We start from the raw sequence: 23,823 nt of genomic DNA on the forward strand, positions 1-23,823 counted from the left end.
CTGTTTTGCTTTATACTGACAATGTTGTCTGCATCACAATCTTTCATCACGTGCTTCTTGATATAAGAACCAGTGTCCACACAGTCTTGCTTCAGTTAGGATATCGCGGATTGTTGAGCTAAACATGTCATCCAATTTGTTTCATTTGATCGATTATGATTCACAATGAGCGGACAATGGACCTTATACACCGGTAGGCCCATGAAGTAGGCTACAAGATGTAAAATGACAAATGATAAGTTCACCGACAGTGCAAACATCTACGATACAATCGAAATGCAGGTTGCAAAAAAATGATGACTTGGTAAATAATTTTGACATTTTTTGAAAAGTCAAAAAAATGGCCCATCTAATAACTGATATTACGAAGTACTGAACTACAAATTAGCTTTAAGAAAATTGAAAATCTTCAACTAGAACTAGACTATTTCAAAGAACAGTAGTATGTGCAAGTTCGATCTCAATCCATTGTCTCAAATTGTGTCTGTAAACTCTACACTTTCTTTTCCAGCCTAATGTGAGTAGTAGTGTTGTTGTTGTATGCAGTATGGGTTGCATGCTTTGTGGTAATGGGAATTACGATGTGAAACAATCCGCAAATACCGATGAGTCAAGATTTTGGGAAGTCATTTTTTGATGGTTGCTCCATATATGGCTTGAACATGATTCTGAAATAGTTTGCGGTAATCGATAGAGCTCACCAATATCAGAATTTTAAGATAATACCTGAAGGGTTTGTTGCGCAAATAGCAGACGATATATATAAATGTAAGACGTCGGTAGCTTTCACACCTTATTTAACGTTAAATTGGGTGTGAAAGCTACCAAGGTCTTACGTTGAGATAATACCTGTAACCAGCACCTCGACCGATATATCCAGCCGATATTCAAAAGATATTGCCCTTCAAATAAATGCTTTGAAGTTTTATCTATATAGGCTGCATCTGAACACTCGTAAAATGTACGAAATGGTCACTATTCCCAGCCAAGCAATCGCAAATGATACTACCATGCTGTGACTTGACGAACATTGTCACTACTTATTGCAGCTAATAATTAATGCAGATATTTCTTTCGAATTGTAAAAGGGACTTGGTATTATGCGCGAACCGATATTCGGTCAGGCTCTAAAAATGATTTTTGGGCGAATTATGCTGCTCTGTAACTTGATCATGTTCTAATAATTAGTGATGCTTCCAAGTTTTGTATTGTAATTTACGTGATGTTTTTCGTAGTCTTTGTCGATTGCTAATTTGTGAAAGTATCTTGAGATAGTTTGTGACTCGAAAGATTTTGAACAACATGAAACAGATTGTCAATTTGCATCTTGTCGCTTCTCGACGGGCATTCTCAAGTTGTTTTGAAGCCGAAACCATATTTCTCTTTTAGAACGCAGCACTGCGAAAGAAACTAGAAGAACATTTGTAAGTTGAATTATTCAATTCAATTTAATTGGAAAGTTGCAATTAGGGCAAAATCGAATGTTACACTTCGAGCCGTCATAATAGTATGAAAGACGCGGAAAGTGCAAATATGTACCCTTTACGTAACCACAAAGATTACAATGCCACTTCTACATCACATTAAAGATTTGGTGTTGTTTTTCCCATGCCTATTTCATTGCACTTTGTGACAAAGCTGTGGTTTAATCACAACTTGACAGATATGTGATTTCCAGTAAGCAGTAACGTGCGTAGCTTTGCACTTCATGTTTGGTGTGCTGCGATCCAACAAATCGAGGTTTACATCCCTCTACAATGGCAGATAGTGCAGAAACTGTAATTCTTGTGGATGAATTCACTCTTATTTACAAGACCAGTATAATTTCAGAGCTCGGAATCTCCCACTACTCGACTTGAATCATTTGTGTAATCGAATCATTGTGCTCAGCCCTTGTCACAATGGGTTTCTTCGACCAAAACACGTCTAGAGTGGCAGACTTGATTCATCACAGTCCCCTGTCGGTAATGATTCATTTTTTAATTGCAGACTGAAACTGCGAGACCGGGATTCTGAACTTCAGACCAAGAAAGCGTACATTGAAGAGATCGAGCCCCAAGTGAGCGCGGCAGATCGACAAGTCAACGAACTCAAGGAACTTGTGAAAAAGAAAGAGGAAGACATGAAAAATATGGAAGAAAGGTTCGATATTAACTAGAAACCAGTAATTCGCAGACTTTTTTACATACATCTTTCCCGCTCCGCCTAATTTGAGGTAATCACTTCCAAAGAGTACTTCTACTTCTAAACCGTGCTCTATTACAGTGGTTCGTGGACATATTCGAATTTGATGTGCCAATTCCAAAAGCAAGAAGTGGAGTCCATTAATTAGAGAAATAAACATGGAATTTTAAATTTATTCAGAAGTGTGGAACGTGTTTTTTGCATGGTGTCACAATAGAGAATTCATGTTCTACTTTAGGCGTTCGTCGCAACGGCACAAGTGTTATGCAAAACTGTCAAACATAGCCTACAGCTAGTTTCGGGCAAGTGCTGTGTGAAAGCTATTGGGACTTTTGAACAAACTTCAATTAATCAACTGTGCGGTAAAATATTGCCTATAGCAGATAACAAAGTTAGATTTCTTTCAAAAGACACTAAACAATCACAAATAAATTACTTGAATGTAGCAGGACTTCGCCTTGCAGAAAATTCAATGGAACCACATATAAATATATAATATCAAAAAGGCATCATAAAATGGAGTGTCTAATATCACATTTAAGATGTCATAATTGAATTTAGGGTGAATTTTAGTCTTTGAAAGTTCACATATATACTCCGGTAGTCTTGTTTGTATGCTACTTCTACTTGGACAGCTTTTTGATGCTAGAATACTGTTTCTTATAAATTCTGCTTGCTCGAAATTGGAATTGAAAAGTCGGTGAATTGGCGTGTATTAAATATATTTTATGTATATTATACTATTTTCGACATGCTGAATTCAACAAGGGCCGCATAGCTCATAGGCCGTTTCACCCCCCTATTCAGCGGCACATGACTTGCACTCGAAGTTGAATTGACAAGCACTAGACTCGAGTCAAAAGTAAGACAGCGAAATCGACTAAATTACAACCATGCAGGTACAAGAAATATTTGGAGAAAGCCAAGACGGTGATCCGCACTTTGGATCCCAACAAAAACCAGCAGCAATCGGGTTCTCAGATGGAAAAATTGCGAGCTCAGCTCAACGAGAAAGACAAACTTTTGAAGCAACTCGAGGTTGGTGTCGAGCATACGTTTTCGACAGACTCGCGCAAACTAATGGATTTTCAAAATGCACACCTAGGACGAGAACTAGTTGTTTATGCTGTTATTTATCTGTTACAATATTCGAAGGTAAATCTGACGCTGATTTACTTTGACATTTGCAATGACATGATCAATGGCCTACTTAATGAGGGTTAGCCCGTAACCCGGATTAGTCTGCAATGCTCTGGTATCAGATCAATCTTTGTCAAATTCTAAAATATTCTACCAATAATTGTGTCACATCAAATGTGTGCTAGCTGCAAAATGGTAACATAACAGCTTTTACGATGTCATGATGCATTTGCCCTGCCCCATTGCATTGTGTCTGTATCTCATTATTTTGACAGGTAATGCCAATTACAATAACAATTTTATTCAAATACTTAAAAGTGGACTTTTTTCGTGCCAAGTGTGAATATTACGATATTACATCACATTTTCACAAAGTGTGCGGAGTGTGTGTGGTCCCGTCTAATAAGGCCTACTTGGAAATCCGTTGAATACCCCTATTCTTGACGCTGCAGCCCGCAGGCGTACAGGCATCCAATACTGGAAAATCAGCCCGCGAGCACATTTGAGTTTGAGACTCCTGAACCAGACTTCACTCACTTTCCAAAACTCACAACTAAAACTACACCACCGCTCAATTTTCACAACTTGAACTAATGACCGCAACCAGAAGTAGTCGAAAAAGCAGTAATTAGTTGACCGTCAGCTAACTAGATTGGTAGCTTGTGCCAGTCTCATTTTTAGCTACTCTCTCAAAGTACTGATTTTGTTGCAGGAGGAGAGAGAAAGAAATAAGGCAACGAAAGAAAGGGAAGAGCTGATGATTGTTAATGCCTGGTATAACATGGTGAGTGATGCCGACTATTTTGTACATTTGTCCCGCATTTCAGCATGTGACCATATATCCCCTGAACCGAGCCAAACCTAACCCCGGAAGTTAACCCTAGCACTAACTAAGCGTAGGGCTGTGCACAACTAATCGAGTCGTGTAGTGAGAGATGATTTGTCTAAGTACTCAAATGATATGCTTCTGCATATCAACGGAAATGATAGTTTCAATTCTATTTTTCGCTGTCAAAGGCTGTAAACCTCGCTTGGTCGTATCGCATCCCACGAAGCGTGTAATTCAAAGCTATACAGAATAAACGTTACTGGAAATGACATATCTGTCAAGTCGTGATCAACTCACAGCATTGTCACAAAGTGCAATTGAATAGGTAAGGTTGGAAATGTACCAATGTACCTATAAAGTGCTGGCATTATGTTCCTTGTTGGAATGTTGGCGCATAAACGGTACATATTTCAACTTTCCACCTTCCACGTCATTCATATTATTTTGATCTGGATCATTCTCAAAGTATAATACTCGATTCAGAATCAAATCATTGGGTACTCGATTATGTCCAGCCCTAGTCACATGCACAGAAGTCTGAGGACCATTTTCAGGGTTGTATTGACTCGAGTCATTTTTTCACATGATACTGAACATGATTCGACTCGACTTGAGTCAATTTTTGTATTGACTCAAATTGACCAAGTCATATGACTCGAGACTCGGACGACCAAGAAAGGCCTTTCGTTGTAGCTTCCAAGAATAGTAAAGTTACCACATGGTTGGTAGTTCGTCTATCCGTACTGGTACTTGGGAAATAGGTCCAGAAACTGTCATGAATGATGAAAATGAGTGTATTGTAATCAATAATCATAATATTCAATATCACCCAAGCCGAATTCTAGAAAAGTAGGTCAAACACAACTTGAACTCGAAAACGAACAGTGAACCAGAGCTGTATCCAAGTCACAACGCTCCGCATCACAAGTCAATCTCACTTTTGTAGTTTTGACTCGAGTCACGTCGAGTCATTTTCAATTAACCACCTAGTCAAATCCAAGTCCAACTCGGCGACCAGAGGGTTGAGTCCGAGTCATGGTATTATGACTCAAGTCCGAGTCCAAGTCATTGCGTTGACTGCTCAGTTTCCAGTTATACTTGTTAAACCCATTTTTTATAACACTCTTTGGTGATATCGAATGGTTCGCTTCTATAATATGCTAATATTCCTCACTTTTAGCAGTTTCTGGTCTCATTTTCAAGTACCAGTACTAATAGACGAAATCCCAATAGTTTGGTTACTTTACTATTCTTCGAAATTACAATGAAATGTTGGTCGTGCCCATCTGAGTCTTGAGTCATATGACTTGGTTCGAGTCATGCGCAATGACTCGATTTTAAGTCGAGTCAATACTGTATATTGTGAAAATGACTCAATTCGAGTCACCAGAAAAACTCGAGTCGAGTCATGACTCAAGTCATTACAACCCTGTAGTGAACACTATGACTCTGTCCTTTGCCCCCTGACTTGGACTTGACTCAGTGATGAATTGAAAATAACTGACTCGAGTCAAAACTATAAAAGTCGTATTGAGTTGTGACTCGGAATCGTGTGACTTGGTTACAATCCTGACAGCCAGTCTACATTTTGCACATCTAGTCCACATGATCGCAATACTACTTCAGGGTATGAAGCTTCATCGTAAAGCCGTGGATGAACGACTGTCGCATACAAACCCAGGGCAGTCATTTTTGGCACGCCAAAGGCAAGCGTCTGCAGCCCGTAGGACCCACCCTGGCTCTGCGGCAAGGTAAGATGCTTGTTCATGTTTGGAGAGACTCTGGGGTACATAATTTTAAATTTCCAATTGAATAATACATTCATATTGAAATAAATTAATATTTCAATATGAATGTTTTATTCAACTGCTGTTAGGGTTTATCTGACCTGATTTTCTGACCTCTCTTTTGCAGTTTTTCTTCAAAATGGTAAACATGGGGATAATCTGATAAGCTTGGCTTGTTTCGCATGATACAGTTCTGCTGTAGCATTTACAGGAAAACCGTCAATTAGATTAGAATTAAAAATTAGAATTAGAAACATTTCACAAATCAGACTGGAATCAGATTTGGCTCAAATTAGACTCGAGTTTACTAGCCGCCCGATTCTGCGCACAATGTTAGTGACTGCCATTATTGGCAGTTCAGGGTTGATCGGAGATATTTTGTTGGCGTTTATATCATGATTCTTTTGAGCTTAGTTTCCCGTGCTGCGGCCGTTCAATATTTTCTGTGTCTTTGTAGTTTGAAGTGCGTATCTGATGCTCTTGTGGCTTTTTTTTTTCCTTTTTGAAGAGCTTCTTGGGGGTGCGGAACTTCAATATTCAATTGAATAATATATTCATACTTGGGTCTATTTCAATATGAATATAATATTCATTTTTTTTCGTTTTCGTGCTGATGAAGGAATTATTTTTCTCTCTCTAATGTATGTTGATAAAATATATACATTTGATGTCATCTCACCAATTCATCTTATGTTTTTCATGTGTCTCCGAACAGAAGGTGAGTGTTTTTGGTTATTTTCGTTTGATTGATTTTCCATGGGCTTGTTCATCATTTTGTGTTCTTTTACATTATCGTCACGTTGTGTTGTGAAACTTGCGGCATGAATGTGGAATATGTCCTGCACATTTGTTTGCACTTCATTAGTGACATGCAAATTCTTTACCTCGTGACTTGAAGTAGGGACTATGACAATCTCTGATGCTAAGATGTATCTACAACAAATGCAAGTTACAAATAGTTGACATGAGCTTTGTTTAGATCTTAGGGGCTGGGCAAAATTGAGTACTGCAGTGGTTTGATTCTGAATCGAGTATTAGGCTTCGAGTACAATATAGATGATATGGAAAGCTCAAAAATGCACCTTTTCGTGAGACCACAAAGAATATAATGTCAGCTCTACATCACATTAAAGATAGTTTGATTTTTTTCTCCCCTACTTATTTCATTTCACTTTGTGACAATGCTGTGGGTCGATCACAGATATGTCATTTCCAGTAACATGCATAACTTGTAGGACATGTTTCTTATGCTGCGATACCACCAATCCAAGTTTCAAGGTTTCCACTGCGGAAAATAGGATCGAAACTATAATTCATGTTGATAAACTCTTAGTGGCAAGGAGAGTATCAGTTCAATACTCGATTAAGATTTGTGTACTCAAACCATTGTGCCCAGTCCGCTTAGCGGTCCAGGGATGTGATTGTGAAAACTGCATATGAAAATATTCAACAGATACCCGGTCGTTTAACCAAGCAATGTAAGTTTGATGTGATGGCTCATGTTGAATGTGGCGCTCTATTCATTACAGAGATGTACGGATCATGTTTTTCACGCTATAACGTGAAAATACAGAAAAAAATCCTGCTCGAGCCTTCGTATATCATGTAATCAACCCTTACTGCCCGACTCGCACAAACAATCAATCTAGTTAGTTGGCGGTCAACTAGTAGGCTACTTTTGTTGTGATGTTTGAAGCGTGAGCATTTTGAAGAGTGAGTAGTTCTAGTTGTAGTTGTGCATTTTGAATATTCAGTAATTTGCACGAGTCTTGCACCCCAATTGTCCTTATTGTCTACAGCTGGTCATTATCGAAATGTTTCTGCTATTTCCAAATACTCATCCGAGGCACTCGATATCATCCGAGAATTTCACAACAAGCGATTTGGATACGGATTAAACTTGATAATGAAGAGTAAACGTGATAGGCTTTTGGAAGTACGGACCTTCAAAATGGCAGCAAACAATACGTTGGCAGTATGATTGTATTGTTTGCTGCAATAAACGTTATGATTTGGATTGGGACTTTACTCGGTGGTGAATTGAAAGTGACTCGAGTCAAAACTATAAAAGTAATATTGACTTGGGTACAACCTTGATCCGTACATCTCTAAGTGGCCATTAACTTATTTGCTGCGTGCTCGTATTAATGGCGTCAGCGCAGCATTTTTCTTATTTCTGCATGTTTGTCTGTTTCAGTTACCTAACACAGCCGTAGATCGGATGCATGGACGCGACTAACACGGTGTTATTATTGACTTGTTTGCGTCACCATGCCTGCTTTGCCTGCTGTTTTTGATGCCGATGTGTCCACGGAATATCGGATCGAGTCTTGATGCCGCTATCTGTTAATAGCAAAGTGTAGTTTCATAAGCGGCGTGGAAAAGCTGCCAATTCTCTGTCTTATGTTTCTTGTGGAATGTATCATGTATAGGGCTGGACGCAATGATCCGAGAACTCTAATCTGAATCGAGTATTAATTCTAATCGAGTCGATTAAATTTGGTGTGTATTTGAACTCTCCGTGTCATTCATACTGTTTTGATGCTCGAATGCTAGCTTAATACTCAATTCAGAACGAAATCGCCCTGGCACTCGGACACTGACCAGCCCTATGTAATACGTATTGAACCCAGAAAGCACCTGTTATTAGATTTTGCTGAACGCGCCAACCTTCACTCTATTCGCTGCAAGAGTAAATCATAATCTTGAAATATCATTGGCCTGTGTTTGGAGCACATATTATCTCATGCTAAACTGTCCTATTCATTTGTCTGCATCTACCATTCTTGCACAGTCGTTTCCAGAGGTGCCCAAAGTAGAAGTAGCCATATCGGAGTAATTAAGTATTCCAAGTATTCTAGTACTAACTTTGCCTGCTCGCACTAATTCATGTGGCTATGATTTTGGACGACTTCTACTTGACAGTTTTCAATTTTTAGGCAAAACTAAGCCTGGAATATTTACTTTTTCACTTGTAAATTGCTATTTGCTACTACTTGTATTTGAGTAGAAATTTATGGCCGTTACTTCTTCTAGCCATGGTGACTACTTTGGTCACCTCTGGAAAAAGTACATGTTCGCGCGAATGACCAGTACAAAATATTTCCTTAAAAAAACGTGAGTTTAAGGTAGAATTGGTCGATTCGCAGTTTCGATTCTCTTTCAGATTACGAGACACGGAGTTGACATTCATCGCATGAAATCATCGTCGCACTGCTTTTTCTCGTCATTGTGATATATATATAACATGTCGCTTACAAACCTCTTAACTTGCAATAAATATAGCGATACTCTACGAAAAATTATGCTGCCGCCTAATACAATTGGGAAATTGTGGTCGGCCATGACAAGACTGCACCAGTGCATGTACTGGTCACTGGTTGTTGTCATTGGTGAATCACGGTTTGCTCGAGAAGGCAACCGAGGTGGCGCAGACCGCGTGGGTTTTACCATGGTCCCTCGATACGAACTCTGTTAAACTAAGCGAGTAAGCGTTGCCGAACCAAACCCGTCCAAGCGAAACTAATCTTGTTAAACTATGGACTAGTGGTTCTCAACGGTGTGCCGCGGCACTCTAGTATGTCATTTACGTCTCGCAAGGGGCACGTGAGAGATTCATTCAAAATTTTGAAATCATACTTTAAATAATTCTAGTCTATAGCGAACGATCAATAATGAGAAACGGTCTTGATATGAAGTTTTTACTTTGAACAAATCAAAACTGCTGTCGTGCCCGCAGTCAATATCCCCCGCGAATTCACTGAACCCGACATATAGCATGCCTAAAGGTTGAATTGATTGAACGCAGTGAAGAAAAGACATGACGGCGCGTGTATGACGAGGCAGTTATCAAATACTCATTGTCTTCCTAATCATCAGCTAGAAATTAACTCTTTTAGAAGTGACGTTCACGTTTGTAAATTCGACGAATCTGAGAGTTGAGAAGTAAAATTGATCAAATTAGATCGGTTCACAAGTTTTTAGGTATTCTACGCTTAATTTTGCCTACAAAACTGTCAAGTAGAAGTAGCCTAAAATCATAACTACTTAAAAAAGTAGCGTTAGTAGGCAAAATCTACTTGAAAGTAGAAGTACTTCGTTACTGACCACCTCTGCAAAAGATACCGTAATTTCTTCTTTGAAGCAGAGCAAATCCTACTTGAGTGCTCCGAAAAGGTAGAAGTACTTCGTCTGAGCTAGACTACTTATCATGTGCCGAAAGCTAAAAACCACTGTGCTAGTGTGCCTCGAACTATTTTTCGTCTTCAACGGATGCCGCGAGGTCAAAAAGTTGAGAACCACTGGTATAGACCAATGCTCTTCAATCGGTGTGCCCGGTACGGAAGTGTATACAATGGTACATGTCAAACTAGTCACACTAAACCAGTGATTGAGACCCTGCGGGTTGACGGTTTTTGAGTAATTAACTTCTGAAATATGACGTCCACGTGGCGTCAACCCTGTTGGTAGTAATAAATTATATGCGTACAATGGAAGTATCGAGTATACAGCAAGCATAGGTTCATCTCAACTTTAGGGGTTCACCACACCAGGAAGGGTTGAAGAGCGGAGCACGCTCCCAATAGTGAATTACGAGTTTCACTACGTCAGAATGGATAAATGTCGGAGAATATGCTGCTTCAGCCGAACTGTGTGAACATAGGATTCTATGCGGGTTAGACCAAATGCTTGTTTCACATGGAATCAGATTTCCGCTGGCTAGGGTTACCATATTTTTGTAACTCAAATTCCGAACACTCTTTAGTGCCTGCTAGCGGGTTCTGCAATGATGTATGAACATGGAACACATTGTCAGTCGAAATGACGTCACATTAGCAAAGCTTCCGACTGTGGGGTGGAACATAGGTTCTGAATTGCACAATCTGTAATGTGAGCTCATGTGATTGCTTGGGTCTGCAACGGGCATTTTTCACGTGCCAAATGAAATCGTCTGGTGGAGCTTGTTTTTGTGTTTGACAGTCCTGTTATGCTGTTAGGTCGGGCGGTTATCTGGTCCGAAACAACATTTTTTCAATCCCCTTCCACCCCAAAAAAGCACTGATCTTGGGCCCACCATAGGGTAATCGATGCAACTTCTTGGGAGCTTACTATATGCATTGCATGCATAATGCATATGCATGTTTGTTAAATTTGATTTAGAACAACTGTTTTTGACGAAAGCATCCAAACTACCTTAATCAACTCTAGGAATAACCGTTATATTATAATTGCGATTACAATTAGACTTGTTTCAGTAAATGATGATTATTTTCATTTATTTTTGATTGCATTGTTTGCGAGGGTGGTGCATTATTTTCCACATACCAACCAATACACGTTAGACGTAATCGCGCGTAGCGCGAATAAAAATTTCAAATAGCATAAATCTGCTGAAAAATAATATTGTTTATGTTAATTTACGAAAAAAATTTGAGCCTATTTAAAAGCCTTCAAAATTACAGACATATAGGCCTATCTCAGAATTTCCTCCCGGACGCGGTTTTTGTAGTGAAATTCCGGACATGTCCGGGAAATTCCGAACGTAAGGCAACCATACGCTTGGCGGTCAGCACAGTTATAATTCCGTATCTGCCGACTTACAGCACGGCCCACTTCAGGGCTTTTTAAGACACCGCATATACGAGACTTGGACTCTAGATAATTCGAGCTGTCTAGTTCGAGCGAAATCTAATTTGCAAAATGATTCTTTGCTATAATTCTAACTGTAATCTAATCTACGAAATGACGAGTATCTGCTGTCGTTTTATCTCTGATTTAATTTTTGGCTTTTATGGAAGTGCTGCAGTGGAACTGTATCTATTACGAAAAGAGTAAAGATTGCTGTACGAGCATTTACCATTATTACCTTATGAGAATGAACTCTCATTGGAAATCAACTGAACTTGATTCAGTTACCAAGTGTTCGCGAATTTCAGTAATTCCAATATAATTTGGAGAAATGCATAGCTATAATTCTACTTCTAGTCTAATTTGGAAAAATCAGTAGGCCTAGCTATAATTCTAATCTAATTTAGAAAAGCTGAAAATTTTCTCGTTGTCATCTCCCGCATATTAATATACCCGGATCAGATAGCGAGGAGGTTAGATAAGCCTCCAACAACAGTCGTTCTCGCCTCTTTGGCGAAGTGTTCTGAATAAATTGCACATGAGAGTGTCATTTTTGGGAGAATGCTGACGGCGTCGGCAGAATCTTTTATTTTATAACCGCATTGTTTGATGGTAGCATATCGCTATGTGATCGGTCCTCGTGTGAAGCGTTAACGTCAAGGGGTCAGGAATTAGCTTTGCAGTGCCATGTTGTCATTGCATCCATGCACTCATCTCTATAAAGACGACTGGAAGGTGCCAAATGGTGTAAGTTTTCTCCAACGCAATTAACTTACGTACCGCGCATATGTAGCCTAGCCTAAATTGTACAGGGCATAACATGGTTTGGAAGTATGGTATAGTAGGCTATGTGACGAAATTCTTGTGTGGAATAGGCCTATGTGCAAACCAGCTGACATCGTCGATTTCGTAAGTAAGAGCGATTCACGAACCGACTAATTCCGTCTTCATTCTAGAATTATTTCCTCGTGGCCCAAACCTTCGTGGATGCATCAGTGACGGAACTTATTTTGGGATCCGCATCGAATCAATGATTTCTATTCTATCCTGTATACCTCATATTTCAACTTTTCTGTATTTCTGCTTAGGCACACGCGTTTTGCAAACTCTGATTCCTTATTGCCAAATATATCTCTCAGTCTCATTAATAAACCATTGCTACCAATGAATAGATATATATGACAGCGTGTATTGATTTTGAACGCGGGCATGGTAGAAAGACGTGTTTATATATCAATATATATGTATGCTAAATAAGGTTGGGCACAACGATTCGTGTACTCGGGTCCGAAAATAGTATTATTTGTAGGGTTGCATTTAAAACACTTTGTTTAAAACATGTTTTAACAGTGTTTTAAACAAAGGACTTTAAAAATATTGTTTGTTTTTTAAGTTGTAAAATCATGTCATAATTGTGTAAATACTTTCCCAAAAACATTTTGTATGAGCCTACGGATAATTAACCAACCGATAGCCGACGTATTCGATATAGGAGGGTTAGCACCCTCAAAATAGTCGGTTCAACAGCTATAGTACGTATTTACCTTACATTTTCGATTGTCAATTCACTATGACATCACAATTGAATATTCGTGACGTCATGGCTTTAAAAAAACATGCTTTAAACAAGGGCCTTGGTTTGAACATGTTTGTATAAAATGGATTTTTTTTAATGCAATCCTAATTATTTGTAATGAACCGAATCCGGTAGTGGGATAAAAATGTTTTGATTACCGAATTCAGATAATCGTGCAACGACGAAGAATTATTTTACCAATGAAAATTATATAGGCCTACTATCGTTTTGATTCTCAACATGGTCATGATTATGAATACGAAATTTCATTTGATCATCGGAGCCTTTGGCATTAATTCATTTCCCTATTTCGTTGGTCACTCATAAAAGGTATATAGTGGATAGGCTATGTTACGTCTTGCTATGTCACCACCATGATTGGTATGCCTACTCGAATGCTCTAATTAAAGCTTGGCCTAAACGCCCAAAATGATTTAAAAAAATAACAAATGTGCGAACGAATCGGAATCGAATCGCTGATCAATTAATCGATTCCGCCCAGCTCTCATGCTAAACGATGAAAATGATAATAATTGCGGTCTAAGATTTGGACCGACAAATTCATTCATAATGACGAAACTTGTTTTCATGAAAAATCTCTCCACGGATGACGCGGAACCCATCTTCTAAAAGTTGTGTGTCACCAAGAAAAATAACGCTCTTCTCCACACTGACTTTTATCCGCATTTTGGTTAGTACCGAGCTTTTCCGTAAGACGGGAAAACCGCGAGAGCATAGTTTTTCAGTACGGTTCGTGTCTCTTCATGTGCAGAGTGAGATGGTCCGACCGGCTGAACGCTCTCTCGCAAATATCGCACCGGAAAGGCCTGTAGCCTGTGTGCTTCCGAAAGTGGCGCGTCAGTTCGTCTGAGCGAGCGAACCTCCATCGGCAGCCTTCCCACGTGCACTGGTATGGTTTTTCTCCTGAAAATGAGCACTGGTATTCTGTCACTGAGGTATTACCGCAACACGAAAGACTCAAAATAAGACATCAACATTTGGTAATAATAATTGGCTTATTTCATCCATTTCCACCCATTGTTAGAGTGTGAAAGCACAATTTGGTACCTGGAAGTGCCGTTTACCTGATTTTTTCCAAGGCAGTGGTGTAATCTTGATAAACACACCTTTTGCCCACTCATGGGGCCTATTATATAGCCTGAACCGATAGAGTTACAGTGCATATGCCCTAAAAGTAATAATCTAATAACGAGTTGGTAAAATTTTGCTGCAACCCCGACTCACGACTCTAGATCAATTGTATCAACGACTCAGACTTGTACAAACTTCATTGGAACTACCCACTTTCCGAAATTGGCAACAAGAACTAGAACTACTCAAAAACAGTAGTTGACCGTCAACTATAACTGTAGATTGGGTAGTTTGTAGAAGACTGCGGCAAATCCGCCCTAGCAAACTACTCCGCAAATTCAATTAACTTGTAGACGTGTACCGTACCTGTGTGTGTCCTGAAATGCGCTTTCAAATGAGAGCTTTTCGAGTACGCTTTGTCGCATCCGCTAAACGTACATTTATGAATCGTTTTTTCTCGTCTCGACGATCGTCTTCGTTTCGGTCCGCCCGATGACGTGAGTGAGGCGAGCTGAAATATTGGAGAAAACTGTATAGAATATTCCGTTAGCATGTTTGGAAAGGTTCGAGGCACGTTCTCCCATAACATTGCGTAAAGGCTATAATGTGTTTGTTTCCATCAAAATTAAGGATATATTTATATATTGTCGGAATTATTATAGTCAAAGTCTTATTGTGATAAAATCCGAACTACATTCCGAAGTCTATCATAAGCTACATAGAGGTCTCCGAAAACGAGTTGCTGCAGAAAGTCGCTTGCAACAAAACGTAATGTGACGACAATCAATCTACGTCGTAAAGGGCGCTCGTAACTCCTCGTAAGCAAACGTCAGTTGAACAAGTTTCGACGTCGGCCCGAGTTGGGAGCGAAAAAAGTGCCTTTTGTTTGAGTCTTCTATTGACAGTGAGGGCGTCGCCTGTCTTGAGACGTGAGACGTGACCTCGCTGCGGGTGAGCAATGCCGCGAAATTACAGCACGCTCGTAGGACGTGCTCCAGGCGTGCTTATAGGTCGTAACGTAGCCTATACGTTATACTGTCAGATATAGAATATTTCTGTATTACCCTTTCGTTTATAGCTTGCATAAGATTTTATATACTTGTGACATTGAGAAACAGTCCCTACAATTGACTAAACTTTTTAACCTTTCGACCCCAGTCGTATACGTTTTTGCCTATCCCACAATCTCCTCCTACGTTTTTCTGTGCACCTGTTACTCAAAATCTATTCACGTTGTATAATGCGATGGCTATGCTTGTTTATGCAAACATATATTCGACTGAAACGAGGCTAAATTATTGACAAACATAGCCGCATTTCGTCGTTTTCTAAGCAATGTCTCTCGGTTGCAGTTTTAATTTCAGTCAAAATGATGAAATGTTCAAATAACCATTAAGGTGGTAATGACAATAAAACTTGGATTGCACTTATGGAATACAGGATTTGGAAGGACACGTCGAAAGCTGATCATTTCTTTTGTGAAAACAGCGTTTAAAAAACGGCGCGTTTTGTAAATCAATGAGCTGTTTTGCTTCAAAACCATTGCTTGATTTATGGCTTCCGAATGGACTACCACCACCTATTTACAGCAAATCCCGAGAAGTATTGTTGAAGTGTATGTTGCAGTCCAGACAATGTTCTCGTGATTTACGGCACGAATTCTTGTTTATGAGTTGATTTGAAACGAATCAATAAATTTATTCGAGACATAGCAGCCCTATCATGACGTGAACATTACCCTATTCATCAGCAATAAGCCATGATTGGTTTCATGGACATGGTCACATCTGCTTATTTATCAGAATGCTCAAGAAGATAGACTGCTATAAATTAGCACCTGCTTGTCTGCATGCCTTATCTTCAATACTATTGAGTATTTTCTAATATCACAGAAAAACTCGCGGCACTCCTGAGAATCTGTGGCTAGTTTCGCACAGTTTTGGAATCACAGCTGCGAGTCTATGCGCTTTTAAACACAAACTTTATAAAGCATAGACGTCGTATGTGTAGGACCAATGAAAACCTTTTTGGTCTATTTTCAGTAATCACAGCAGAATGGAAGGAATGATAATAGAATTCTTGCCGTTTCGATTCGAACAGACTTGGTATAAACTACCATTGGCGTTAGTTGACGGTCTTCTAGTTCTATCTGCGCTTTTAAAAGTAATTAGTTGCCGAACAACTAGAAAACACGCGTCGTTGTTTTGGCGCGAATGGTGATCCCGGTCTTCTGATACCGGATTTCAATTGTGTGACGTTCTTGCAGCCATTGCTAGCTCAGAGTCGTCACTACTAACAGTGGCGAAAGTCACTCAAAACCCTCCCATATCAAACATTCATGTGGGAAGTCGGTCCGATAAAATAGAAATGAATGAGTTGCTTCGGAATTGAATCTAGCTAGTTGTGTTTCAGTTTGTTGCGTATTATTCAAGGCCGTTGGCCCTATAGTTCTCGTTGCGAGTTTTGAAAAGAGATTAGTTCTATATTTCTAGTTGTGCAAGTTCTAGTTCTAGTTGCGCATTTTGAAGATCAAGTAGTTAGTACGAGTCTATGGGTTGAATTAGTTGTTGTTGTTGTTGTTGTTGTTGTTTGTGGTATTCATGGTGTTTGTCGACTACTATGGTCATTTACACCACGCCAATTTTCTTGATTTTTATTCCGTGAGGCCGACCTGCAGTACGGCCCACTTCTAGGCAATTATAAGACACCGCGTACACTAGGATGTTCAAAAATGACTTTTTTTTCTCAAATTGTACTGGCAAGTTGATAAAATTGTTAGGTTACCTATTTTAAGGCTACACACCAAATTTGGTTCAATTCCAGCCAGTAGCTGCATTGCTACAGGAGAAGAAAGTTTCTATTTATTATATAAAAATAAATTACCAAAAATTTCAGAATGTTCTGTTCACCCCATGGAAGTGTTACATTTTCTATAGAAACGATGTTCACCAAATTTGGGACAATTTCAACCAGTGGAAGCGGAGTTATTGCCGTCGAAAAATTTAAATTTGAATAAAATAGTATTTACGGTGGGCACACAATAAATGATTGAAGAATTGGTCACCGTAAATATTATTTTATTGATAATCCAAATTTTTCGACGGCAATAACTCCGCTTCCACTGATTGTAATTGAACCAAAATTGGTAAAAATCGGTTCTATGGACAACCTAACACTTTCATGGGATGAAAATTTTGAAGTATTTGTTATTTATTTTTATATAATAAATAGAAACTTTCTTCTCCTATATAACAATGCGACTACTGGCTGGAATTGAACCAAATTTGGTGTTTTGGTTTAAATTAGGTAACCTAACAATTTTATCAAGTAGCCAGTACAATTTGAGAATAAAAGTCATTTTTGAACACCCCTAGCGTACACGGATGAGATGGCGAGGAGGAGCCTAGGTAGACCTCCGTGTACGCGGTTGAATTAGTCGTGAATAAACAGCTGACCTTCGTCGAACGCACCGAATCATTTTCACGCAAGATACGCGAGAACACCCAAGTCGACGCAATTCATCAGAACGTCCGCTCGGCTTATTTGCCGTTCCGCTGTTGGCAGCGACTCGATTCAATTCGGATCATGTCAGCCATACCATTTCGAGAGCGCCAACCCGGCGTTTGACGTCATAATCGAAAAGCCACGTACATTTCTCATCAATCATAAAGGAAATCTGTTGGCGATTCTTAGTCTGTTTGAAGACATGACGATCTTTGCGAGTTTTGACTAGGAAATGCATAGAATGTTGGGTTCAGCGTTTGACTTTCTTGTTAGAAATTCAGTGTCGAATTTAAAAGTATAACAAGAGACTCCTGTTAAAAATTATTATCATTCCCCAATCTAACCTTTCATGCCTTTGTTGGACAGTGCGTCAAATTGACCAAAAAAATGTAGCAGGGCTATTCACCTCGCTGTTCCAAACCGCGTGCTTTGCAGTGACTCAGGCTGCGCACAATCGGTCGAGTGCTCGAATCTGAATCGAGCATGAATTGTAATGATACGATTCGAGTAATGAAGCAAAGCAATTTTCGAGTACTGAAATTATGGTTGCCATACTCGAAACTTCGATTGACCGTGTCATAGCACTCAAAACATAAACCACAAAGATGCTCACGTTACTGGAAACGTAGCAGTCACCAGCCTACAACCGTACAACATCGTCTCAAAGCGTAAAGAAATTTGTGGCATGGTCAAAAACTGCCAAATTTTTAGTAATTCGGTGTATAGATCGCGGATTATTTTGTGAAATCGCATAAAAGGTACGCAATTTGCATTTTGAAGAACTTCTTCAAATCACAAAGCTTAGATTGCCCAACTAGAAAACTGCTATTTCTAAACATTTTACGGGAAATCCTTTTGTGTTAACTAAAAGAGAAAGTCCAGTCCTATGCCCGAAAGAAACCTCCCGAACATTGCCGATTTCGCGTCATTTATGGCCTTTTTTTGTTGTGCCTGTCCGGTGTCCAGTCGGGGGAGATAGCGTACTGGTGAGCGTCCGCGCCATCTACGCAGGCGCCAGGCGACCCGGGTCAGATTCCCGCTGTCGGAAGTTATTATGGGCTCCTCGTCCCCCGATAATGTCAGAAGAAGAGCAAGAAATAGCTTCTAAAAAAGGACCGACGAAGAAAGAATAACATCGAAAAAAACTTTGACATCGGGCACTAGGTCGAGGTGGATGCCAGTTTAAGAGACCCCCCGATCTGTTCATTCCATCGCATTGTGTGTCTTGTATCTCGCATTGTACATTGTGTGTGTGTGTGTGTTTTGGGCAGGGGAAAATGTAATCTGACGATTATTGATTATTAATTATATTGGTCTACGGACCTGGCTGTCAAAGCTAGCAGTCGCATGTTAAATGGCCTATAACTTCATAAGTCTTGGTGCGTCGTGGCGCAGTAATGGACGAGGCCGAAGTCTTCATTTCTATAGATCAGGCGCATTTTTGTTGGGGGAAGGGTGCCCAATAATCAAGATATTTGGCAATATTAAATCGCGCCCAGCGCGAAAAAAATTTGAAAAATTGCATAAATTTCTAAAAAATACTCTATAATTAATGTTAATTCACGAAATAATTTTGGGACGCCTTCGAGCTCGCCCCCCCCCCCCCGCCAGTCATTAATGTATATCGGTTGGAAAACACCAATAATCACATTGCACAACAAAAATTGACTAATATATTCACCTTGAACTAAACCCAAATATTTTCTGCTGACACTCGTCAGGGGAAATCGTCTGCCCAAAATATCAGGGTTTATTTCAATACGAAATCAATGCTCGCAACGTTAAATTGTGCTTGAAGTTCTGTATCTCCAAGAGCATCATCAAATAATGCAGATCTTACAAATAAACTCCAACAAAGTCATAGGAAAATGAATGTGTATCACCTTAAATTCAAGCATGGGGGACTTACTTTCTGAGGGTATAAGTTGTTCTGTGGATACGGGGGAGGCGGAGGCCTTTCGTTCGTAAACTTTTCGAATTCAATTCCGCTCGAGTCGTGGAATACATGGCTGTTCGGCGCCTGTAGACTCAAATTTTCCACTCCTGCACAGTTATTTTTCATAGATGGCGTCACATTATGCAGCTGCATGTAAGATTGACAGCAGATCGTCTGATTAGAGCAATCGGTTCTTACTGCAGCGGGCGTGTCGAGGGCGTAGACTTCTCTACGAAAATGGTTAGTTCTTGTTGAAAAGGGGCCTTCATGGCTCGGACAAACTACTCTGTCAAAGTGTCGAAAAGCGACCTCGGTGTCGATTTGCGGCTCCTGCCGGATAAAGTCGTACGCACGCCCGGAAAATTGTAGATTTTCGTTCGGAGATGTTGTGGTCTTTCGGCTGAAACTCTCCACCTCCGGTAGTCTGGATTGAATCGAGTCTTGATCGTTGATTACGTCGTCGTTTAGGATCGATTCCAGAAACTTTTGAGAGCCGTCGAGGAAAATGGAGTCTAGGTCTTCGAAGTCTAAGACGTCGCTGCTTGGCCGGTAGACCACGTCGCTGACAACTAGGTTACGGACTTCAAGAGCCATAACAACCTAAATGAAAACGCAGATATGTACGAATCATGGTTTTTCGGGATCAGTATCAAATCCAGTTCGGCAACATGGAATCCCGATCCTGTTTCCGTCGTTATTTTAAAATCTGGATCCAATAAAATCCTGCTTATGGCTGAGCAATGCAGCCACGCAATATACCTGGACCAGAAAATTATCAGCTTTTCTCTAAATTAGATTAGAATCAGGAATATAACTATACAGTTCTTTCCAAGTTAGACTAGAATTATAGCTGCATAGGTCATTCCTAATTAGATAAGCATTATAACTGCACAGTTTTCTCTAAATTAGGTTAGAATTATTGAAGTCGCGAAAACTTAGACATTGAATCAAGTTCAGCTCATATCAAATCAAATTTGATTCTCATAAGCACGAGAATAAACTGCAAATCTTGAATTTAAAATCCTGCACATATATAGTAAAAATTGGAGCAAAACTCAAAATTTCTCCGCGATTACAAGTAGAAGTAGCTATTTCAAAAACATCTCAAAATTTCTTCAAGTAGAAGTGGAAATGGTGAACTGAAAAGTACTCAAGGAAAGTAGGCTCGAAAATAGATTCGGTTAACGCAAAATATCTGCGTAGACTTACTCAACGACTATATGTGCATTTTTCGAAAATATCATGGTTCTAATCTAGCTAGAATCCAAAACCCAGTTCTACAGCGCCGCGAATGAATCCAGAAATCTATATGTCGCTGACAAGGTCACGCTCGACTGTCCCAATATAAACCCCGTCAGTTATTTTACGCGTAAGCCACCATCATTGCTAGTCGCTGTATTTCATAGTACGAAATCCAAGCCCTACATAATTTACAGTTAACGTTACGACTTAAAGAATTCAGTTATATCGGGTCTCGCTGTCAATACCACCATCTAATATCAGTTTGACGATTGAAAATAATATCCGCATCTTATGACTTGCATGGTTATAGGTTATTAATATTGTCTCCTGTATTTTATGGCTGAAGAAATACATAAATAAACAGTCAATCTCTCTCTCACCCATACCACAGAACAACGATGCACTCATTCCTCGCCTACGATCTGTCAGCGCGTCTATATTTAATCACAGTTATTGTTGAGACCTTGAGTTGGATTGCGTTGTTGGTAACTTATCCAGGATCAAACTCCTTCGCCCCATTGCCCAAGTTTGTGGTTACTACATTATATTATAATTGGACGAGAAATTTTCTGCTGGCTTTTCGGTATTACATCTGTTATGAGGTGTTCTATGTAGTTCCTGTAAGGCGAAGTCCTGCTACAACCATCCGACTTGATTTTGATTGTCAGGTTTATTTGCACAAAGAACTGCCTCATTGCTGTTTGCTAAATTCTATAATACTTCCGAATGTCGCTAAATTGTACTGTTGAAATATAACAAACTTTGTTTGAACAGTTCCACTGATCTTAAAAGACGAGTTGTAGGCTACTTTTAAACAGTTTGACACAACTCTTGCACCATTGCACACGCACGCTAAGTTCCAAGTAAACCATGAACTATTCATTACGACACCGTATGGAAATATGAGCTCCAAATCTCGAAATCAATTTAAATTTGAGATCATTTCTCTGATAAATGGACAAGCGTCCAACTTATTGCATCTTGTAATGGGATATGGCATTGTAGTAAATTTGGCGGACCTGCAGGGAATTTGACGCGGACCTGGGGTTGAGAACCTATCGTTTAAAGACTTTAAACAACTACAGGGTCGAAGAGCGTCTTGGAGGTGCAGATCTTCAATATACAAATGGATAATATATTCAACTATAAAGTTCATAATAACCAAACTCCATGTATGGGTCTATTCGATCATTCAACTAAAAAGTTCCTAATAACCAGACTCTGCGTCTGGCAACTTCAACGTAATAACTTGGTCGATTATTGCGCAGCTTGAGCGGCTAGTTCCACCTACTAGCCAGACAGTTGCACTAATATACGACTGCACATCGTTGGATTTCATCGCAACGAACTTACGGCAATATGATTATCTTAAATGATATCGCCGCAATGTCTTGGCGACAGAGATTTATCAAATGCGATCCAAACAAGTTTAAGACTTCGCTTTTATGACAATTTATCTCCGAACCGATTTTTTCACTTACTCAAACAAACGCCGCAAACAGAGTAGAATTTGATGGATGGCAGCAAACATAATTCTTTTGATGTCGTGAAAAGGAGAATATTTGCCTGAACGCATTGGAATTTGCAGTGAATGGAGGCCCTTCAAATGTATAAGCGTCGGTGTCGCTCGTCTTTGAATACCTGTGGTAAGAAAGTTCAACTCTCGTGGGAACTATAGTGCGTCCTACGTCACAGTTGCAAATCAATGCCGCGCTAGTTGACGGCGTCCATCGCTCAATGATTTTGATCTATTTATCATAAGGTACGCTACGCCAACCAACCTCAACCTTGACTCATAAGCAGGACCGTAACTGCCGCACCCCAAACCCCCCAATTGGGGGGGGGGCAAGCTCGAAGGGAGCCCAAAATTATTTCGTGAATTAGCATAAATTATAGAGTATTTTTTGAAAATTTAGGCAGCTTTTTCAATTTTTTTTTCGTGCTATGTGCGATTTTAAGCTGCCGAATATCTGGATTATTGGGTACTCTTCCCCATGAAAAAATACGCAAGATTTATAGAGGTGGGCATATCGGCGTTGGCCATCACCATGCCACGACGAACCAAGACATAAAGTTTTAGGCCATGTAACATGCGGCTCCAAGAAGTGTGCCAGAGCGATCGGCAGCGAGAAAACCTTGTCCGAAAAGGACTGCCCTTATGCTGACCGAAAACTTCGGTATATATACAAAATACATATAGGTTTGATTGTTCATAGACGCCTAAATGACTGGCGCCGGGTCTTGGCAATCTGAATCTCACAAGAATAATACCATCCTGCAGGGAAAAATTATATACAAGTGAAGAAACACCAATTTGAAATCGTGTGCGTCTTTTAGTTTATTACGTTTATGCGATTCTTTATTTTTTGATATAGTAGACTGGAGGTTACGAAATAACATCATGTAACGAAGTGATACCGACGGGTCCGCGCGCTCGAAGATGTTTGATTATTATTTACGGGCCCTCCAGTTTCCAAGACACCTCACTCCGCTCTGCTGGTAAATCTGATTACGTGAGCAGACAGGACAGGAAATTGAACGCAATATATATGCATTTCCCCATCTTATAAACCGATTTTATCATGAATTATCGAAAATTTTCGCGCTTCGCGTTTGCTCACTCAATAGTACAGCTAATTTCGCGGCAAAAGCGAACAACGTGATGGGGGCCCAAGACCAACGTTTGGGGGGGGGGCTGACGAAGTGCTGTTACGGCCCTGCTCATAAGTATAAGGATAGGCAGAATCTGTAGCGTGTGCTTCCCCGATTCTGCATTTGAGAATCACTCATCCTGACGCAATGAATGATGCGGAAAGTTCAAATATGTATATTGTATAACCTATATTATGTTTTGCGACCACAAAGTATATAATATCAGTTCTACATCAGAGTATTTCGTGTTTTT

The 23,823-nt window shown here is 39.8% G+C and overlaps 2 protein-coding genes across 8 annotated transcripts in view; one reads left to right on the forward strand and one right to left on the reverse strand.

Annotated features, from left to right (window-relative positions):
• LOC145438478 (protein Hook homolog 3-like) overlaps positions 1 to 12,748 on the forward strand; it is a 30,580-nt gene extending 17,832 nt beyond the window's left edge. For 2 of the 7 annotated variants that reach the window (XM_080315804.1, XM_080315808.1), the window contains 6 exons: positions 1,390 to 1,424; positions 1,990 to 2,142; positions 3,084 to 3,222; positions 4,037 to 4,108; positions 5,780 to 5,904; positions 12,525 to 12,748. In XM_080315804.1, coding sequence (XP_080171930.1) covers positions 1,390 to 1,424; positions 1,990 to 2,142; positions 3,084 to 3,222; positions 4,037 to 4,108; positions 5,780 to 5,904; positions 12,525 to 12,567 — 567 coding nt within the window. In that variant the 3' untranslated portion in view covers positions 12,568 to 12,748. Of the gene's footprint in view, positions 1 to 1,389; positions 1,425 to 1,989; positions 2,143 to 3,083; positions 3,223 to 4,036; positions 4,109 to 5,779; positions 5,916 to 6,655; positions 7,419 to 9,089; positions 9,243 to 12,524 lie in introns of those variants that run through there. The other 5 variants (XR_013914944.1, XR_013914943.1, XM_080315806.1 and 2 more) reach the window with 5 other exon arrangements.
• LOC145438484 (uncharacterized) lies at positions 12,738 to 22,749 on the reverse strand. The gene is made up of 3 exons (XM_080315814.1): positions 19,650 to 22,749; positions 14,603 to 14,747; positions 12,738 to 14,068 (listed from the first exon to the last, which is right to left on the reverse strand). The coding sequence occupies exons 1-3, from the start codon at positions 20,268 to 20,270 to the stop codon at positions 13,887 to 13,889; spliced, it is 948 nt and encodes a 315-aa protein (XP_080171940.1). The 5' UTR covers positions 20,271 to 22,749; the 3' UTR covers positions 12,738 to 13,886.
• Between the last annotated feature and the right edge of the window lie 1,074 nt (positions 22,750 to 23,823).

The sequence above is a fragment of the Botryllus schlosseri genome, chromosome 5 (genome assembly GCF_051294905.1).
Source record: "Botryllus schlosseri isolate E-star chromosome 5, Bs_hap1, whole genome shotgun sequence".
NCBI lineage: Eukaryota > Metazoa > Chordata > Ascidiacea > Stolidobranchia > Styelidae > Botryllus > Botryllus schlosseri.